Below are 21,353 nucleotides of genomic sequence, written 5' to 3'. Positions count from 1 at the left end.
GCTGACGTGCAACAGTTTCGTGGGACCGTATCGCGGTGGGAACCCAGACCTGACTATTGAGGCTGCCAGTATCCCTCTGACGCAGCAATGAGTCTGCTCGACAACCGATTCATTATACATTACAGAGCAAGGACACACACACACACACACACGTCCTACTGCGATGCTGAAACGAACCTCTTGGAAGGATGACACCATGGAAGCTCCTCCCTAAGCAATAAAGAACTTCGTGTGGAACAGAGGGTCAACGTCACTCAGATGGGGACTACCTACAAGATGTCTTATAATCCCTCGAGAAGGAGGGGCTATGACCCTTGAAGATTACGACGACGACAGGCCATCGTGCCCAAGGGTCGTACCGTCGAGCTCGAAGGGTAATGAAGTCGGTCGTTATCTATCTAGAGAATCCCACGGGTGATGGACGAACCAGTGCACTGCGTCATGGCGTCCGCCCTTGACCACACAGCTTCGATAAGGAAAAATCTGAACCAAAATCAAACGTAATCGGTCGCATGTCCTTCGAAGCGTTATCTCTGATGTAGTTCGTCATCTTTCACCTACACTACAAGATGCGGGCCTTCCGGGCCCTCACCTGTTCGCTCCTGCGGAATGGCGTTGTTCGGCGGTTTATACAACTACTCACCCTAACCATTTTCCGCTTCATACATCCCAAATTGCCGGTAGAGCCCTCCCACTCAACAACAACATGTTTTTCCGAAAATCTACAACCCGAAAGGCCAAGAATATTTATCCTTCCATGATGACTTCAGAAAAGACAGCCTTTTCACAAAACAGAACAACAGAAAGATTACCCCTTAAACAGTTTACTGGAAGACTCGGAATCCTTGCAACCAGTGTTGACATCCACCAAGTTCACTCTGGTCTAGACATGACGGGCATGTGAGGAGAGAATAAATAAACAAAATGTGTCTGTGCCGACATCACCAACACTCGCCGATCACCACCACCAACCGCACACACTCACATCACCTAATCTTCGCAGTGATGGGTGAGTTCTCTATCACTATACAACTTTCACTCAACACCTGTGGCTGCACTACGATGCCAGACGCAACGCACAGTCTGGTGAGCCGCCACCACCACGTCATATATGGCCGGGCCTGCGTCACTAGCTCGCCTCTACGGCTTCCCCCACGCTCACCACGCAAGTCTAGTGTACGTGGGAGAGGCTCGTTGTGTGTGTGTGTGTGTGTGTGTGTGTGTGTGTGTGTGTGTGTGTGTGTGTGTGTGCGTGTGTGTGTGTGTGTGTGCGCGCGCGCGCGCTCGAGCGCGCGCTTAACTACACCAGGCCAGTAGCCATCTTATCTTCGCTTGTAATCATTGCGGTATACATTTCATATCTAAAGCGAAGGCTTAATGACCACTTGGGGTTAATGACTATTAGGGCATCACATCCAACAAAATCCACTACGTACATGCACTGGGTACATGGAAGACCCCTGGTATGTGGTGGCGTACCTGAGGGCTGTGGCTGTGGTGGCGTTTCTTGGTCCTGCGTCGGTTTCGGCGTGAGGACTGAGGGTAGGCCCTGGGGAAGGAACGCTCGCTGAGGCGTCGTTCCTCGTGTGTGTCGTCCAGTTCGGGGCACACGCCGGGCCCCTCGCTCTCGCCTCCAGTCTCCCAGTAGTCGTTTGCAGAGACGCAACTGCTCTCTGGGCTCTGTTAAACACGGACAGGACGACCATCGTCTTAGTTACTGTGGTTATCGTCATTACACAGACATGCAGATGAAGAGACAGGCATACGTACACAGAGACATGCTATTAAACAGAGAGGAAACTGTGAATGCTAAACACGTACGTAAGTTTAACAAGATGTAATGATTATAGAAAACGTTCAACAGATGAGGGTCCACGAGTGTTAAAACCCTCCACTTTCCATAATGTAAAAAAAAAAAAAAAAAAAAAATCCTTCAACACAGTTTCATCTCAGATAACCCTACAATCAGACAAATAACTAAAGGCACGTTCACATCCTTAAAGTACAAATAGGTTTGCGTTAATGCCTGATTTTTCAGGGTTTCTACTTCTCAAGACGGGAGAGGAAGGGTATTGACGTACGTGTAAGCGGTTTGCAAGGGATAGAAAAGAGGATCTTAGGAGATTCAGGTCGGCCAGATGTATTCAGAACAATTTAGGAGGGAATAAAGTCCTTGGGAGGATGGGAAGTTCGTATAAATGGAGGGAGGCGATTAAGACGACGACATGGCGTCTAACGGCAATGAGTAGGGTTGAAGGGGGAGTTACGGAAGTTCGAGTGGGACTCGAGAGGGAGTCAAGAGTTACCTGTGCGCTCTGGTCCTCGTCAACGGTCGAGGGCAGGTCATCGTCGTCGGGTGAAGCCAAGGAGTCAGCGGGACTATCCAAGAAGTCCTGCGGGAGAAGATCATCCACGTTAGTCTCCGCTTGTCTCAACCAGACGTGTAGAATATAGTTCCCAATACCCTTATATCTGCTAGTCATCCAGGGCGGCCCAGACATACTACCCTGTGCATGTACCCATATACATGGCCCCTTAGCCCATGTCTGTGACTATTCATACAACACTACTGCCTCTTATATAAGGGGTTCCATCCCTTCCTGAGCTATGCATCAGTTACTAAATACCTCGGACTCTCTGCCAACCTCTGTAACTTGTCACATATCAACTCTATATATCTATACACAATCCAAGTTTGTCGAGTACCTGTAACCTCTTTGGGGCAGGTAGGTAGCCTGGCTCACTGCCCTGCCCTGCCCTCCAGACATACCAGACTCAAGAGAGACGTGCCCTGCTGTGAATATCATTATGTGTGCCGCTATAAGATGTAAGACTCAGTCGGACGCTAAAAGCGTATGACACCCCTGCGTTAACTTTGATGAAATTCATTTTTCTTTGAATAAAGCGTAGCTATGTCTTCCCTGACATACTACACAAACAACAGCAGTATTTCACAGAACTTTAACCAATTTTCAACTACGGTCAAGTGCTGTTTACTAATACTAAATCAAACAAAAAGTCTTTTTTGACACATTGTCAGCTATATATATATATATATATATATATATATATATATATATAGAGAGAGAGAGAGAGAGAGAGAGAGAGAGAGAGAGAGAGAGAGAGAGAGAGAGAGAGAGAGAGCTGTATGTTCCTCTTTGATGTCATCGTGTTTCTGTTGCTTGTGGTAATACCCTGATTGGAAATTTCACTGACGATGCTGTAGCCACCTACTGCCCCTTATCATCATCACTCGGTGTGTTGTGTCGGGTCACTTGGGGACCGCGCTACACCTGCACCGGATGTGTTTCCCGGAGACAGCGGCTCACGATGGTGGTGGTAATAATAGCCCCAGCGGAGGGAAACACGCGGCGGCAACCGCCTCGCTATACCACAGTAACAACAATATCAGGACCCACCAGTCAAAACCGGCCTTCCCATGAAGTTACACGTTATATCGACACAACGTCACGATCGGTCCCCTAAGGGAGGGCCTCTCCCACCATTCATGCCCTCCAGCGACATCCGGAGCGAGTTATTGAGAGAGAGAGAGAGAGAGAGAGAGAGAGAGAGAGAGAGAGAGAGAGAGAGAGAGAGAGAGAGAGAGAGAGATTAACTGTACCAATGACGAGGTATAGCTATTGGGCAGGTCTAACTCCTCGTGCACTAAACCAATTCTCTTTTTTATGTTAGCAAAGTGAGACGATACGGGCAACTGAATGCCCTAATCAATATATATATATATATATATATATATATATATATATATATATATATATATATATATATTGGAAAGGATCACAATTTCGCGCGCGATCAAGTATTCATTGACCAGCCCTTAGGTAAAGACGAACAGATATAGGTTGACATCTGATCAATTGCCTCGACCAGGATTCGAACCTATTATTGGCGGAGGCGGGCTTGATCCTGGTCGGTCGGCCAGTTAACTGCGTCATTTGGGGAAGCTAACCGTTACATTATGAAGCTCCACGCTTCATTATGGGCACTGTAGGACAGTTATCAAATTTGGGTTTATCAAGCAGCTTTCTGTGTGTTTACTGCCTGGGAATTTCTCATTTCTTCTTGGCACATTAAACCTCTCCATTTTTCTTATGTGTTTTCGTCGTACAGTTTTCTTTGAAGTCGTCTTAGTATGTCACGTGCTATTACTTCATATTTATTTAACTTTTCCTTCTTCAGGGCATTCTGTTCCTAAGGGAGAGAGAGCAGGTGTTGGGATGTCTGAGTTGGGCATGGCTCCAGCTCCCGACACGAGGACTGCCATGTGCCTAACTGTTCACTCCACGACTCCCATTTTCTACACCACGACGGGTCATTATCTTTACACTTTGGCCACGACTAAGGAACTCCATTTTCTGATATCAACACCTAAGCACCGCACGCCCGGATGACGTCCAAACCACATTCAAGTTTCTGATTTCCTGTTTTTTTTGGTCTGGCGAGAAGTGAGGTAGCAACACACAGGAGGGTCACTGGGCAACAAGGAGCACAATTAAGATGAAGGGATAACACAAAGGAAGAGCCTGACTTAAATTTACGAATGGTGTCCAAGCTTCCATTACGTAACTCACGTGGCAAAGGATTTTAATAGCATTTCTGGTATTTTGAGAAGCGGCACATCTTACCAAGCGTGACGACGCAGGGATGAAAAACTAACCAATATCCTGCAGGGAAATGCGTACGTGCCGACTCGCGCATCAAACTACACACGCCCAGAACCAGTAACCCTAACCCTACCCCACAACTACCTACCAATATGATAAGGTAAAAAAAAATACAAGTCCAGAAGAAAAAAAAATCGGTCAGGGTGGTCAGTGCAGTACCAAGAGAAAGGAGAAACATAGTTGAAGCAACTACAGAAAGAATGAAAAGAAAATGATAAATAGCCGGAGGAAATGATATATGGTTGAAGACGCTCTCTGGTGGACCTTGGATTAAGGATTTTATATAAGGTGGGTCGCGGGGGACAGGAACAATATCATTCATTAACCAAGAAATGCGGTGAGCGTTACGTGTTACTCCTGCCTTGTCATGACTTTCCGGTAAATATCTAGCCAGTTTGATGCCAGTGTCATTCCCATCCTACCCCATCCCAACCACTGTATCCCTTCACCCCATCAATCCCAACCAATCGTCCCAAACCACATCATCTCAGGTATGGTCTCCGTCGCGATCCTCTCACAGTGCCTCTCCTTCGCACGTCACTTACATCGAGGTGATGATGGTCTCCGAACAAGACGACTGACAACCCCCGGTGAACACCCTCTGTAGCGGTGTGACCCAGTTAAAAAGGTTCTCGCCGCGTACCCTGGCATGCTGTTGCCATGTCCCACCCTACCCTCCCCTGTTGCCATGCCCGTCCCTGCTACTGTGCGGGACCACGTTGCTGCGACAGTTAAAGTGGCAACTGTGACCTCGGGACACAGCAGGGGATCGTAGCAATAGATGCTGATCGTTATACGGGAGGTTAGATGGTATCATCGTTAGGCCAGGCGGTGCAGTCACGGAGGCAGCTGTGAAAGGAGAAATGCCGTCATCGCTCATGTCCACAGAAATGGGAAATTCCCTTCAGGAAAAAAAATAATAAGTAAAATCCGGCATGAATTGTGGCGGAAGGAGTTAATCTGAACGTCTGGGCTGGAAAACACAAGAAAAGATGAAGACACAGGAACGCCCTTGGATATCCCTTGTGGAACGTAACGAGACCAGAGAGGGTAAGAGAAAGGATGAAGCCTAGCAGGAGATGCGTCCATCACGCCTGGACCAACACCAAGAAAGGTGTGCCTTATCTCCGGACGCCCGCCACCCGACCCTCTCAACCACCTCTTCAACCTACTGTGTTAACGTCTTCATAGCGGCAGTGACGTTTTGATATCGCGTCCCCAACGACTCCTTCCTCCCTCCCCTATCTACTCCTACCCCTCCCCGCGGCCTCCCCGGACGATCATGAGGCTCGTGTCCGCCTACACCCTCACCCCCTCCCCCCTTCCACTCGGTGCATCACAACGTGATAGAACGCTTGTAATCCACTGTGAAATAAGCAAGGACTCATCAAGTCCATAAGAACAATACTGGAGGATCCACTGAAGGTAAATCCTTCTACACCAAGGCAATAACTACCTTAACTTCTTACCATGTATAAATCCCGACAAGGTTAGGACCCAGAGCATTATCTCTTACTAGGCTGGGTTCCAGTGCATTAACTCTCACTAGGCTGAGTTCCAGTGCATTAACTCTCACTAGGCTGAGTTCCAGTGCAATTTTTCTAATCTTCGATTCACGAGTGCCGCCCCGTACCACCTTTGCGATTCCCTGAAGTCAACATCGAGCGAGGTTACTTAGTCCCACCACCACCTATAACTACCGAAAAGGACTAGAGACAAGGGAGCGCTGATGAATAAGAGAAAGTAGGAGGAAAAACAACGACAGAGCAAGAGTCATTAGGAGGAAGAGAGCAATTGAAGGAGAGAAGTGGTCTAACGACATTGTTGTACGCAGGCGCATGAGGTACAATGGTCACAAGTGGTGTCAACCTCCCACTTCCTCGTTATCAGTGCCGAGGGGCAGTCAGACTGGTGTGGAGGGGGAGGTGACAGTGCCAGGGTGGAGGGGATGATAGCAATGTTGGTGTGGAAGAGGGAGGGTCCGTGTTGGTGTGGAGGGGGAGGTGGCAATGATGGTGTGGAGGGGAGGGGTAGAGATGGCGTGGTGGGGAGGAGGCGGTGTCACTAGGGCGGCCGCGTTGCTTGAGAAGCCTGACACACACCACCGCTCCAGCAACCACCTCCCACCACCATTACCACCTCCAAGAGAGTATAGTGCCTGTATAGTGAAGACACGGGATAGTTATATTCAGTATGTTCCACACATGAAAACGAAAAAACTAATATAAAAGAATAGCGTGGTCAGGTAGTCTGCAGTAACCTATCTTTTAACTAAACTTGAATAGTTTAAGAAAGAAAATCCTAGTAGTTTATAGAACCATTGCCAATTCTTGTAAAGATATGAAACTTTTCCTGTAAGGAAATTACATGACAGCGATTGGGAGATAAGCTAACGTTTAGTTTTTCTTTTCCTATTAAAAGTTGTACCACCGTATGTTAGTCCTATTTCACATACTTTCAAAACATGCAAGCTCAACAGTTGTGTACAAGATAGACATTATTGCCAATGATTCAACAGAATGCCCATCAAGCGTCACGTAACCTCAAATAAAAGTGGGTGACATTATTTATAGCACAGCGAGACACCTATCACTGTCATGATTATGGAAACCTCATACCTGCTCCTTCTTATGGTATAATACCGCAGTGTTATGCAAGGTCATTCACCTTGGCAATTGGTGCCAATTTGCAGATAACGTTAAATATATGGCACAAGTAATCCTTTAGATGTAAATGATGTTAAGAAAATGAAATTTACGGATGACAGCGTCAAGTATGATAAAATCTGAGTTACCGCACATCGTGCATCACAATGTAAACATACTAATCTCTTGTAAGGTAGGTACGGCTTCTCCGACAAAAGCAAATACCAGTACAAGGTTGAGCATACCACTCCTGTACTAATTCAAAATCTTGACCCCGCGATATTAACAACTGCAATACGAAACAAATTACAAAGTCCAACTAAAACGCTTTAACTGATCAAGTCTTCAATGTTAAATGTGACTCCAATGTTATCCAACGAACATCTGAATAATTCGATTATCATTCAACTGGTTTACTAGTAAAATGACGTTCACTTATATCTACTGCCACTAATAAGAACAGGACTGGCGCATCACATTCCCTTAATAATAGGAAAACAGCATAACTAACATTCCTCAACCTTGTAAGGAGGTGATATTAGATTAATTCATGAGTGGTCATCGACTGATCGCCCAGAATAGATGACCACATCTGAGGCTGCGACGTCCCCATGAGAACGCGATTTGAAACCTCCGTGACGACCATAGCCTAGTATCCACGTTCGCCTTGCGTTCCCAACTCCGTAATATATTTCCTGGACTCGGAAAATACTCTCGTTCTTATGAATGATATCTAAAAATTTACATTTACAAAATCTCTCGCACATGTGAGCGAAAAACGTTGTGCCAGGAGTGATAAATAAAACCAACAAAGGCTTTAAAACCCATACCAAGACTTGCCTATGGTACGCGCAAGCTGCAATGCGCAGCTTTCCAAGTTCAAGTCTGTCCTTAAAAGAAAAGTTTTCAACTCAGTGTGGATAATACTTATGCTAGTAACTGTGGAAGTGGGTAATGTTGCTGTCGCCTTTAAACACCCAAATGAAGTGCTGAAATCTTATCTCCTCATCGAACATACTTTTTACTTGTAACTCTGTACACTCCTGCCCACCATGCTCGCTCGCCAGGCCAGGCGCCTAGGTGGGGGCACACGGGCCTTGGAGACGAATAATCCTGTACAAGTATATATATCCATGCACGACACCTTGCCACATCAAACTCTCTTAGCCCTGTCATCTCCAACACCCAGCCAGAGAACACCTCCCACTTAACCCCCTAACTCTTGACATATCACCCTCAAGCAAAATCAAAATACGAACGCTCGAGAAGGGAAGTTTGGAAGTTCCCTCGCTTGCGCAAAACATGCCCCGCCAAACCGTATAGACTGACGACGATTCTTATATAAAACAGGCAAGTTATAAGGAACATGATGAATGGTGGCTCTTTAACAAGATCAGGTCAGGCGAGCTCATTCAATGGCTTCAGTGCCCGTTATTAATAGCAACAGAGGAGCGTCCTTTATTGGCTTAAAGAGGACGTAAGGCGGGTTATAATTAGGTTGAAGAGCGTTTGCAGATCGTGGAGGAAGGGAGGGAAGGAAGGGGAGAGAGGGAGGGACACGTGAGGAAGTGATGGGGGTCGTGAAGCCGCAGGTGATGACGTTAGCAAGGGGTCTTGTGCAACGCTGTGACTGCCAGCCTGCGGACAAACTCACCCTCCCCTATCGCTCAACACTGAGGCTTCTAGTGTCAAGTGAGGACGACCACTAAAAGCAGTAGGGGGGGGAATGGGGGGTCAACACTGGAAACCGCCCAACCGATAACTTTGGGAATTATTATTATTAGAAGTGACGGATGTAGGCATCGCACAAGCCCTCATCGTACGCCAAGGGCCCGCGTCACGCACAGTCAGCACCTGGAATATCTAAAACAATTCCTGAATGTACGGTAGGACGGTCTCGACTGGAAAGGGAGACTCCTCACCGGCTAAAAATGTCCTCAATAGACTCAAGAGACTTTATTAGATTCACAGGTGGCACAACCAGCTCAGGAAGCCTCACCTCTGCGTCCATCCAAACTACGGCGACCCTGAGCAACCATGGCCACTCTCCAAGCACGAGGAGGAGGTCCGGCCATTCGTGGTGGAGGGTTACGTAAACCGGGGCATGACAGTAATCCTCATTCCGTGACTCGATCTATCACTAACCCTTCCAACAGCACTCCCCAGTGAGGACATCATCAAATCTCAGTGTTCACAGGGATGTGTGGCGGCTTCAGGGGACATCTGGTTGCCTCCCACTCGATCTGTATCCAGGCAGGATGTATTTGTGTGGTACTCCTCGAGTTCTTTATCCCTCCCGTCATCAAACACATCAGTCCCGACCTCCTCATATATCTACTACACACTAACCCTCCTCAGTGCTCTCTGCTTCGAATGTACAGGAAAAATCAAATAATATGTAATCAAATGGTTATTCACCCTTTCTATTCATCTAGTTATATGCACAAGTGGTGTGTGTGAGTGTGTGTGTGTGTGTGTGTGTGTGTGTGTGTGTGTGTGTGTGTGTGTGTGTGTGTGTGTGTTCCACAACCTCCTTCCCTCAGTCCACTTCTCCCACTACGCACCAAAACTCCAAAGAGAACAATGAGGACACATGAGGACCCAGCCAGGACCTCAGATCTCCGGGGGAATAATAGGCGAATCCGTGAGGAGCAAAATTCAGAGAGGCAAATGTTGAGCAGGACCCGCTTACATTGAGGAAGTAGGAGGAGAGAGCTGATGAGTGTAGTGAGGGACGACCATGATCATGAGTGTATGCGAGGCGCCTGTCGTGCTAGAGGACATTGATAGCGTCATGGGACTGCCGGTGACATCTCGAAAGGTCATGTGGACGCGGTAGGTAACGCACTATTTGCCAGAGAACATTCCTCTCCTGAACTCATATGCATTTGACCCTGGGCTCTACAACACAACTCCTCGTATTGCTAAAACCTCTCCTAATATATACGACCCTTTTACATCCTACAGACGGAATGAGATTATAATCTAAACGGAAAAGCCCATTCTTCCCATCCCTCACCCACTGCCTCGTTTGAGGTTCTAAGTCATCACCATAACTATGACGAACAAGGTGTGTGTATATATAAATATAGAGAGATAGATAGATAGATATATGGACGGGGTGGGGGGGGGGGGGACACTCACCTTGGCGTAGGCTGGCACCTTCGGCCGGATACTGATGCTGTCAAGGTCACCCACGACCTCCTTGTTGGACCTGTAAAATAAACACAAGAGCGGTCAGGGGTAGTTTGGTGTCGTCATGAGGGGTAAGGTTCAATCAACATTACTTCTCTATCTGGCACGAGCGGGGTAGAGTACCTGGCACAGGGTGGGTGGGTGGGTTTGCTCCCCACACCTCGCGTGCACGGGGCTAAGAGGCTATAACACGCGCCCAACAGAAAAGCTCACGTGCCGTAGCGGGGAACAGGTAGGGAGGAGGAGGAGGAGGAGGAGGAGGAGGAGGAGGAATCATTCACGCGTACCTCAGGGATTAAGCTTTCAAAGTTGGTGCTGGGGTAAGGAGAGATGAGCCGAGGGAGGAGGAGGAGGAGGTATTGATAGCTTTAGTCCAAGACCTGGCCAAAAAGGGTAAGGGCCGGATAGGGGGTACATCATGGTTGACATGAGGCATGGACTTAATAGTGATGATGTGGGGCAAGGTCCAGTCTGGGGTAAGGGCACATGAGGATGGGGAGTGTGTGGATGGGGCAGCAGGTCCGACGTAAGTACACCACATCCGGACTGTCGCTACCCACACAATCCGAGGCTAGACAGTGGCCATGAGACTGGGGATAGGAACAGTGCTGGGACAAGGACAGACCAGACGGGACTGCTGGAGACAGGGGGAGATAAGGGTGACAGCGCATGCCAGGGGCAGCACAAGGGGAGGGGAGGAATATGACAGCATGCCAGGGGCAGTAACAGGGTAAGGGGGGGGATGTTATATGACAGCATGCCAGGTCGTGCCATAATATCAATCATACCAATACACAAAAGTGCCAGGCAGTGTAACAAGCTCCACTTTCAACAATATACATAGGTGCCAGGCGATGCCACACACACACACACACACACACACACACACACACACACACACACACACACACACCAATCAAAACATAAAAACTATATTTCAACATATAATCAAAACGTTGCTAGCCTATACAAATATCCTGACTCGTGTACCGTAGCTAATAAGGCATGCGACTATGTCCCCAGACGACAACACACAGCGCCCGACGAAGCGGATGTCATGATTGGACACGTAAAAAAAAAAAAATAAATAGCCGTCAGGATGCTGACGTCATCAACGGCTTCACCTGAACACAACCGTAATTTTGTGAACCGAGAGGTGTCTTGCTCGAGAGCTGGGGGGGGGGTTGGCCTCAGTGAGGAGAGACTACGGGGAGAGTACTGTTGGCCTGAGGGAGGGAGGGAGTGAGGGGGAAGGGGAGAATCCTGACACGTGGGGGGGGGGGGGGAATCCTGACACGTGGGGGGGAAAGAATCCTGACACGTGGGGGGGGGGGATGGCGACAGCGCCTCCAAGGACAGACGGACGGACGGAAGCACGGACGCGCACACATGCGGGGGAGAGAGAGAGAGAGAGAGAGAGAGAGAGAGAGAGAGAGAGAGAGAGAGAGAGAGAGAGAGAGAGAGAGAGAGAAATATTAGAACCGCCTTATAACAACGTGAGCTAATAAGACAGGAGGGAGTGAACATCCAAATGAATCACACATTTGGGAAATGACTGTGAACATATGGTTCATCTGTAATGAACTTGAAAAACAAATCAAATAATTTGACATATCAACTGAGGGATCGACTGGTGCGTCAGTCACGAGACATGAGGCACAAATTACATGACAAGGTCAAGAGAGTGGCAGAGGAGGGCCCGCTGCTGCTGGGGCAGTGTCATGGCAGCGTCCTACTCCAAAGCCATGACGCTCTCCCATCAAGCATAACTACCTGCACATACGTAACAAAGCTAATGGAAATAAAAACAACTAAAAAGCCCACAATATTTAACAAGGGAGGAAGGCTACACGTAAGCATATAATAAGCAGTGCTGGGAGGCCGCCCTTAACGGGGCTCCATGCAAGCAGCGGGACGGGGCTTGCACGTTACTGGTGGCAGCGGAGGATGGAAGGATAGGTAAAGGAGGCTGATGGCGCGTCCCACTGGTTCACACGAACAGCAACATTATCCAGGTAGGGATAGGCAGGGCGTGCTAGGTCATGCCAGGGGGTGAGGCCGCCCTCCCCACACATACTCTCTCTCTCTCTCTCTCTCTCTCTCTGCCGTTTTGTACCTTATCACTTTGGGGTCGTGCTCTCCACCTTCATAGCCATCTGCATGTTCTTTACGCTTCCGGTGGAGACCCGGCAGGAAGAGATCCTGACGGGTGGCGCCAGCGGTGGTAGTGGTGGTGGTGGTGGTGGTACAGGTGTCCTGTGGGACATCTCTGACGCCCTCCCGCTGGGGGTCAGGATCCGTCTGCCGGTCCTGTTGGGCGGTCAGGTCGAGCGCGGTCGGGGCGTGGGTCACAGGCGCACCGGGGTCGAAGGTCACGGGCGAGGCCGGGTCGAGGGGCAGGGCGTCTGGGTCCTTCTGGGCGCCGCCCCCCGGGATGGTGGAGGTAGACCCCCAAGCTCCACCACACATGATGCCACGGCTGCTGCTACCAACTTCATCCAACCTGGCGAGACGACTCTCTCTCAGTCACGCAGCCAAACCTCACATACCACCACCATCAACCTCACACTCTTAGGTAATGCTGCACTCATAATCTACCTGTTGCCGGAAACACTTGCCTCATCGATTCCCCCTCCCCATCCACTTTCCTCCCAGCCACACCTGTGGGCCAGGATGATAGCTTGGGGGGAGGGGGGGGGGGGCGAAGCCAAGGTCTACCGCCATGCGGTTCAACAACTTCACACCCCGAGCACACCACAAACAGGCAGGCAGGCAGGCGGTCCTGACGTGGTGGATGTAAACCAGTCATCCACCTTGGGCGAGGCGGGTGCTGCTGGTTATGGCGTTCCACCAGCAAGACACATGGACCATCACACACACACACACACGCACCTGCACATGTGAGTCACCAGCAAGTCTCGAACCTCACCGTGAGTCAACAGGTGACACCAGCAGATGGTAAGCTCATCCACCAACACGACCACAGCAACGCTTCACGACCACAGCCGCGCTATACGACGACCAAAAACACCTGCTACACAGTACGAATGGTATGATGAAGGATGGTTCGTAATAATAAAAAAAATAAAACAGTGCTTTCACGATGCAGGTTCCATGCATTCTGTCCTTATAGTTGGATACACCTAGTTCTTTTCCCCCCGCATGTTCGAGTACTTTAATGGTCTTGTGACAGCCAAATACAAGCTTTACATACTATAATTTGCGTATTCTTCAGGTCTAATCAATATCTTTACTGTTATATAAACTGGCATATATTCAAATTTACTTTTCGTGGTCTTAAAACGGTAAAACAGACACTCTACTGGGAGGATAAACTCGGGCGAGCGGAACATTCCATCTTCCCTCACCTGCAGCGAAAAAAAATTCCAGCTTTTTTCCTATTGGTTAACCCTCACCAGGCCGCTGATGACGTCAAACGTAACCTATGGTAACCAAGTCATAGCTGGAGGGGCCGCAGTGGCGGAACCCCACCCATCCCACCGGTCCTGCGCGGTAACGCCCTGGGTTGTGAGTGGTCCTGGTCACACCCTGGGTCACTGTGACAGTCCTCAGAGCGTAGCGTTACCGTAGAAGACGTGGGTATCCGGCCTATTAGCATCCAGCAGGAGCGAACGATGCGGTCATGACTGCGGCAGGTGAGGCTGTACCGTACACTCACGTCCGTCGTAGCTGCCCTGCAGCGTCCTGGTGAGGCAGGGAGGCTGACCCTGCCGGTGGAGGCCCAGGGACGGACTGCACCTCCCCTGAGAAAGCTTCATAACCCGCCCGAGATCCCAGGGTAAAGTGCGAACGAGTTAATGGAAAAGCCAACCTTTTACTTCCTCCAGGAGACATACGGAATAGAAGATAATTTCGGGAAAGTATTAAAGATATGAGATCCAACCAGACACAGCGTCCGTGGTGGTGTCCTGGTTCGTGGTAGGCTGTTGGCACAATGATCATTACTGCCCAGCCTCGGCTATAGGAAGTCTGGGCCGGGAGCTGCAAAAACTATGAAAGACATTGTGATGAGGACAGGGATATTAGTAGTTCCACCTTTTAACCTTCGTTCAGCAATGTCTCACACACCCCGCAAATTTGATCAATTTCAACCGAAGGACCCGTGCAGGGAATGGGGTCCAAACTGAGGACAATCCCTCCTCCCTGGCCCCGCCTGGGTCTATGAGATTTTTTTTTTTTATTTTGTCTTTTACCAAAATGAACATCGCACACACAAGGTTAAGCAGGAGGAAGTAACCCTTTCCCGACCTCAGGATCTTCAACAGTTCTCCAAGTGCCGTCCCACCCCCAGCCAGCGGAACATTCCATCTCCCTCTGCTTCTCTTTCGCTCCTCCACACACTTACCTCACCTGCTGCTACAAAGGAGGTGGGGGGTGGGGGGAGCTGGATCCAGTTTTTCTCGTTTGGCTTAACCCTCAGCGGTCCACTGTGACGTCAATCGTAACCTAATGTGGGAGCTGGGGGGGGGGGCACGGGACCCCACTCCTCTCACATGCATATACAAACTGCAACACTAAGCAGGAGGAAGAGGAGGAGGAGGACCTCGTCACCTGCATCTGGGGGAAGGCGTCGTCGTCTACAGAGCCTCATTACCGGCCCAAAGTGCTGCAGATAATGCTATACAAAGCTTAACATGAAAACGTCTTCCATTTGATGTCAAGCGAGATACTGAATCCTACTGTCACACGACCATACGTTTTCCCTTAAAGGAAGCTATAAAGCTACCTCTAACCTCCTGCAGGAGAGAGGCGCCTGGGCCAGGCCGCCGTCAGTCCCCACGGCACAGTTTCTACAACTCTCCCCAGTACCTCCCCTTACCTCCCAGGCGGCCACCCTCAACGTTACCAACAGGAACAAACGCTCTCAGGAAAAAAAAAAAAAAGGAAAAAAAAATCAGAATGTCAGGGCTGATGGAGCCCCGACTGGCCAGTGAACGACCTTGGCGGAAAACAGCTCGTAGTTTTACCCAGCACCTCATTAACACCACCAATCAGAAACACCCATCATCACTCCTCAGAAATACCCATCGCCATCACCACTTCTCAGAAATACCCATCATCAACACCACCCCTCAGTTTTCAAGTCAAGGTAATGCTTTCCGTACAAAAATATGACACACACACAGACACACACACACACGATGTTTAGGCCCGAAGACTGGACAGCTCCTTCCCCGCACACTGCAAATAAACACACACACACACACACACGTCTAGAAATATTAAAACCTAGAGTGAAGTACGTCCGACGCACGAGCCTCATTTTTGCAGTGTCAGTTGATGTGTGTAGCAGTGGAGCCAAGAGGGCTGTCACCTCACGACCCACACATCATCCTCCTCCTCCTCCCTCCTGCCTTACTTCGCTCGCCTAACCCAACCCTGCTATCACACATCAAGCGTCTATATATGGTGTGGCGGCCCGAGAAGATAGTTAAGGGAGGGAGACGGCTCTACCACAGTCTTCGCACAGATTACGACACCAACTCTGACATACATGGAGTGTAAAAGTCAGCCAATACCGCTGGGGGTAGATGGTCTATCCTCTCCTTTCCTCTTGGCTTCAAGATGTGAATCTTTTAGACGTTTATCCATGTGCCGTGTTGAGCCATACCACCAGAAACAATGTGGTGCTGACCAAGTAGCAAGTCGCGGCAAACTACCTGGGGTTTAAAAGCCTAGTTCCTCCACAAATAAGAATACTGTAACAAGTCTAAACAGAAGGGGACAATTCCCTTTGCTTTCCAATGACTCCGCTAAATTTCAATACACAACCTCCTAGTCTGGCTGCGTCAAGGGTCATATTCCGTTTTTTTTTTAATTCCTCATTTAAAGCGACTGAAAGGCTGGGTCACAACGTTCTATGTTTTCACATCATCGCCACTCTCATTCCCTGTTGTTACAACCCCTCAGCGGGCAGGGATACAAATATCCCAGCCTTAGCGTTGCTCTTACAACAGCCACCGGCCTTGGAAACAGTTATGCCAATCTTCGTCTCAAAATAACTTAATCCCTTTCTCACCATAGGTACAGAACTCTAACGTACAGAAGGCAGAACATTAAACAAGCAGAGGAACTGAGAAGCACTTCAAACTATCGCTGGCTTCTGGATAAATTTAAACTTTCCAAAGCAATTGGATTTAAGCCAAGACTTTTCGATAAAAACACCTACATATCACTGTCCGATTATGAGCAGTTGTGTGTATATCTTCGTGACCGACATATTGGATGACATAACAAGTCTTGAGTGTGTTCAGTCACTCACTCGTAAGTCCCTCACACCTCACGAGAATGTCCTTTTCTTTTCTTCCCCCTGATAATGAGACGCCGGCGATGAGGCACCAAATGACCAGAATGCGTGAAGCAATCACGAGTGATCACCACACACTCACACACACACACACACACACACACACACATAGGCCTTGTACTGCTGAGACATATGGCGGAAGTCGACCACCAGTCGAGAAAAACTTCAGGATGGGCAACACCGGAACCTTCTGCGGCGGAAGTTTGAGGGCCAACCTACGGAAACTTCCATTTCCAAATCAGTTCTGTAGGAACATGATGCCTGGTTGAGGCAGGGTGCACGGGGCTGTGGTGGTGGTGCCACTGGTCGGCCAGACGACCACGAGGGGGAGTCGCTCTCAAGTGCCTGGGTTAAGGTGTACGATGATGATCCCACACAGTCGGCCCTCTTAGTCCTTGACACCCCCCCCCCCCCCCCCCCCCGCTTCGCCTTTCAAGGTCGCCTGGCGCGCTCCCGCCCCACTGGGGGTGATTGGATAGCTCTCCAGTCCATCCTTACCCGCCCCTCCACCCTTGCCTCACTTAAAAGAGACGAAACTACACATGAACCATCGAGTCTGTCAAGGCTAGAACCAGACATACGACCAGGGAGCCGGCATAAACCAAACTTGATATGCTGTGACATTTTCGAAGTGGCCTCACCATCTTCTTGTGTGGCACTTCGACTCAACCTGTGACACCTACAGGTCGGGCACTTGAGTGCTATGGCATGGGTCTCCCTCCCCAACGGGTTGGCGTCGAACAGTTATATGAGACGTCTGGGTGGACATATATTACCATAACGACGTGGGATGAATACTGAGGTTTCTCACAGCAACGGTTACGGTACGAGAGGGGAAGGTGGCCAGGGTCATAGAGGAACCTCGCTTGCGTACTGTCTCATCCACAGACGTTCGTATGTCCTCCGGCATAACTGCCAAGCAGTCAGTGACCGGCTGGAGACGGCCGCCAACATCTTGATCGTAGTGGGTCAACTGTTACAATCAGACGGGGAGCATCTGTCTGACTGGTACACCACAATCCCCCCACCCTCGGAGGGCCTTCTTCAGCAGACTGTCAAAGTCTTTCGCGTGCCCCATCCCACCCTACGACATATGGCCACCTACCACGCATCGCAGGAGTGTCTGTACGTTAACACGGAGGTGGAAATTTGGAAGAAACAAAGGAGGGAGGGAGGGTGTGATGAACGGAGAGCTGTGGTGGTCTGCTGCTGGCGGCACTCCTGATGACCACCTTCTTACTGTCCTCCCGCACCAGCAGAGGAGACCGAGAGTAGCGCCACTGGTAAGAAAATCCCCAACTTCTGGTCCGATTCTGGTGACTGACAAGACGCGGTCTGTGCCCAAGAGAAAACCAGAACACCTCCGGGGATACTTACATGTGACTCTAGTGGCGGGAGGAGGAAGTAACAGCGAGAGTACAGCAGGATGCCGTCTGCACGCCTCCTCCTACACTGCACGTGGGTCCCAGCACCGTCAGCCAATATGTGGGTCCCTCACCCGTGTGGCAACAGTTGACAACGAGTTTGTGTGTGCTGGGCTGACTGGCTGGCTACCCCCCCCCCCCCCACACACACACACACACACACACACACACACACGCCACCATCACCTGCCTGTCTTCTAGGCCAGTCAGCAATGAGATAGCATAACATGCTCAGTGTCCGAGACCAAAGCACAACACTGGCTCTACACCACCCGCTGACCACGCTCCTCCATTCATAAACATCTAGACGCATGCAGGCCAGTCAGCGATTCCCGTCCGTCCGGCTTATTCTCTCTACGGCCGTCTACTGACGACATGATGCGACTCTAACATATTCCTTACCGACTGGCAAGTCGCTCCGTATCCCCCCACACCCACCTGGGATTTTTTTTATCCCCCCAGGGACGGAACAACCTTTCCCCTGGGAGGGTTAGGAAGTACCACCCCGGTGGTCGGTACTAGGGATGAGAGGCTATTGTAAAACTCTGGGGTTCAGCAGACTGGGCGCTCACGAGTGGTGTCCACAAAACACGTCTGGAGGGAAGGGTGCGTTCGTCCCGCCAATGGCGCCACTGGTATCCCCACTCTCCCACCCACTAAGACATACTCTACCCATCGGATCACGCACTTTACCCACCCTCCCAGTGCTGCCAACAAAGAGCGGGCTCAGATACTGTCCCACAACAACAACAATGACATACAAGACAACAAGGATAATGCACAAACAACACTACCTACAAACAATACTGATAAACGAGTTACTAACTACGGTAACTAAAGCACCTTACGTCATAAACTACTAAGGCACTAATTCAATCTCTACTGCGATGATTCAATTAACTCATAAACCACCAGGAAAATGACTTACATAACTGAGTTACATATACAAACAAGTAAAACATGGAGAAACAGAAAACACAGACAATAGCCCACAAGACCCCAAGGTGTCACCGCTAACGAAGTAAACAACTATGATGCGCAAAACAACACGACCACTAAACTAATCGAAGAAAACGACTCACACAAACAAAACAACGACCTCAAACAACTAAGACGCCAGTTCATTAGTACGATAGTAGACGCAGAACAACCAATACACAAACGCAAACGTGCAGTGGCTCGAGCAGCTACAACACTCACTCCTACAAAGTGTTAATAACCATTCAAACATAAACACCACGGACACTCACCCCCTCCCCCACCCATAATGACTCTGGGTCACATTCCATGTGAAATTAGTGTCCCACGAAACAGCATCAGAACATCGTATAAAAAGGTAAATTCTCATTCAGTTCTTATGCAGCCATTCAACTATAATTGCTCTTTCCCTCTGCTGAGGAATATGATTAGAGAAATAATGATTGTTAAAATGAACCTGATTTAGCTGGCTTCCAAGACCATTTTTGCGGCCACGCCCACATACTGAAGGGAATTAACATTACAAAAGCCAACTTGTGGATACAAGTCATTCCTCATATACAGAGCCTGGATGACTGGTTGGTTACCTGCGTTTTAGGTCTCCATGACTGTCAGGGTCATTAAGACCGTCCATAACACGTTATTACCGCCAATCAAACAATACTGAAGATCTTCTTCAGGTGTTGACGATCATTCTAAACCACCATAAACACACTCACTGCATGTATGTATGGCCTGTGAAGAGCCTGTGGTAGTATTAGTGGTCACAACTGATGCATGGGTGATGTTCATAATGGATCAGTCATGTCGAAAACCGACAACAAATCCGCCAAGTAGGTCTCTTCTTCCATATGTTTTGGTTATCTTGTTCCTCATACACTTCATCCACTGTAGGTCCTCATACACTTCACCCACTGTAGGTCCTCATACACTTCACCCACTGTAGGTCCTCATACACTTCACCCACTGTAGGTCCTCATACACTTCACCCACTGTAGGTCCTCATACACTTCACCCACTGTATACACACTAAATCGACAGTGTAAAGATACAGCCTCTTAAAAGTCGTGTCGTGGTCACATCCTAACCCATGATGCTAATATATCATAACTGGTAAAATGATGCGTGTGGCTTATATACAAGTCTCAGACACAGTACAACAGAACAACTTAGGTCTTTCATAACAATATTTGTATTAATGACTTTTGACAACAGTCCCAAGATCACGATTTACCTTCCACCAAAAAAAAAAAATGATGTTTAGCGTGACATCAATCTATAAATGTACCACAAACATACCCACTGGTACAACGTGACGTCATGCAGTATGAGCATCTGTTCAACTACGGATAAATAGCGTAGTCTGCCTCTTGAGCCCGGACGTGTGAAACACCTTGTACTTGAGATATGCGGAAAGAACTAGGTAAACCTGGCAAGGCGAACGAGAAGCCCAGCCACCTCGAAGCGTGCTGGCTTCATAACCTCGCCTGTTGTTCCAAGTGAACATTTGATGAAGACATACTTAATACAGACGACCTTTGAATGTGTAGTGGTAAACTCTGCTTCACACACACACACACACACACACACACACACACACACACACACACTCAAAGGGATGGGGACCCAGACCCAGGAGAGACACTCCCTCCTACAAAAATAGCTACTTCTACACAAGCGTCGTTGCAAACCTTTTTTTCTATAATTACCCTACTAACACTACCTGTGACACGACACGTCCGCCCATAAGAAAAAATCGGGTCTTACTCAGAAAAAAAAGAAACAAAAACTAGTTTGGTGGTGGCCCGAGATTATACAAAACCCTGATGTACTGTGATGTTTGGGTAGGTAAGTATGAAGGTTGAAGTGCATGGGCTGACAACCAACCACGTCCTGGTGACTCTGAACCATACCCTGGTCACCGACAACCACGTCCTGGCGACTCTCAACCACATCCTGGTCACCATCAACCACGTCCTGGAGGACAATAATACCAAGTCTTCCGACTCCTACCACACTAACCCACGATTTTCTGTTCTCCATCAACAACCAACAGCCTCGTTGGCACAAGCGGTCATTTGCTGTTTGACTTCAGTTG

At 49.0% G+C, this 21,353-nt stretch overlaps 1 protein-coding gene across 3 annotated transcripts in view; it reads right to left on the bottom strand.

Moving 5' to 3' along the window:
• Positions 1–21,353, bottom strand: part of LOC139766912 (uncharacterized) — a 332,290-nt gene that overhangs the window by 16,883 nt on the left and 294,054 nt on the right. Inside the window, exons 10-14 of one of the 3 annotated variants that reach the window (XM_071695945.1) lie at positions 12,642–13,028; positions 10,475–10,544; positions 2,307–2,393; positions 1,480–1,680; positions 644–658 (exon numbers count right to left, since the gene is read on the bottom strand). In XM_071695945.1, coding sequence (XP_071552046.1) covers positions 644–658; positions 1,480–1,680; positions 2,307–2,393; positions 10,475–10,544; positions 12,642–13,028 — 760 coding nt within the window. The remainder of the gene's footprint in view (positions 1–643; positions 659–1,479; positions 1,681–2,306; positions 2,394–10,474; positions 10,545–12,641; positions 13,029–21,353) is intronic. The other 2 variants (XM_071695943.1, XM_071695944.1) reach the window with 2 other exon arrangements.

The sequence above is a fragment of the Panulirus ornatus genome, chromosome 58, assembly GCF_036320965.1.
Source record: "Panulirus ornatus isolate Po-2019 chromosome 58, ASM3632096v1, whole genome shotgun sequence".
Classification (NCBI taxonomy): domain Eukaryota; kingdom Metazoa; phylum Arthropoda; class Malacostraca; order Decapoda; family Palinuridae; genus Panulirus; species Panulirus ornatus.
The sequence above is the reverse complement of the archived record's forward strand: the minus strand, read 5'-3'. Positions and strand labels throughout refer to the sequence as shown.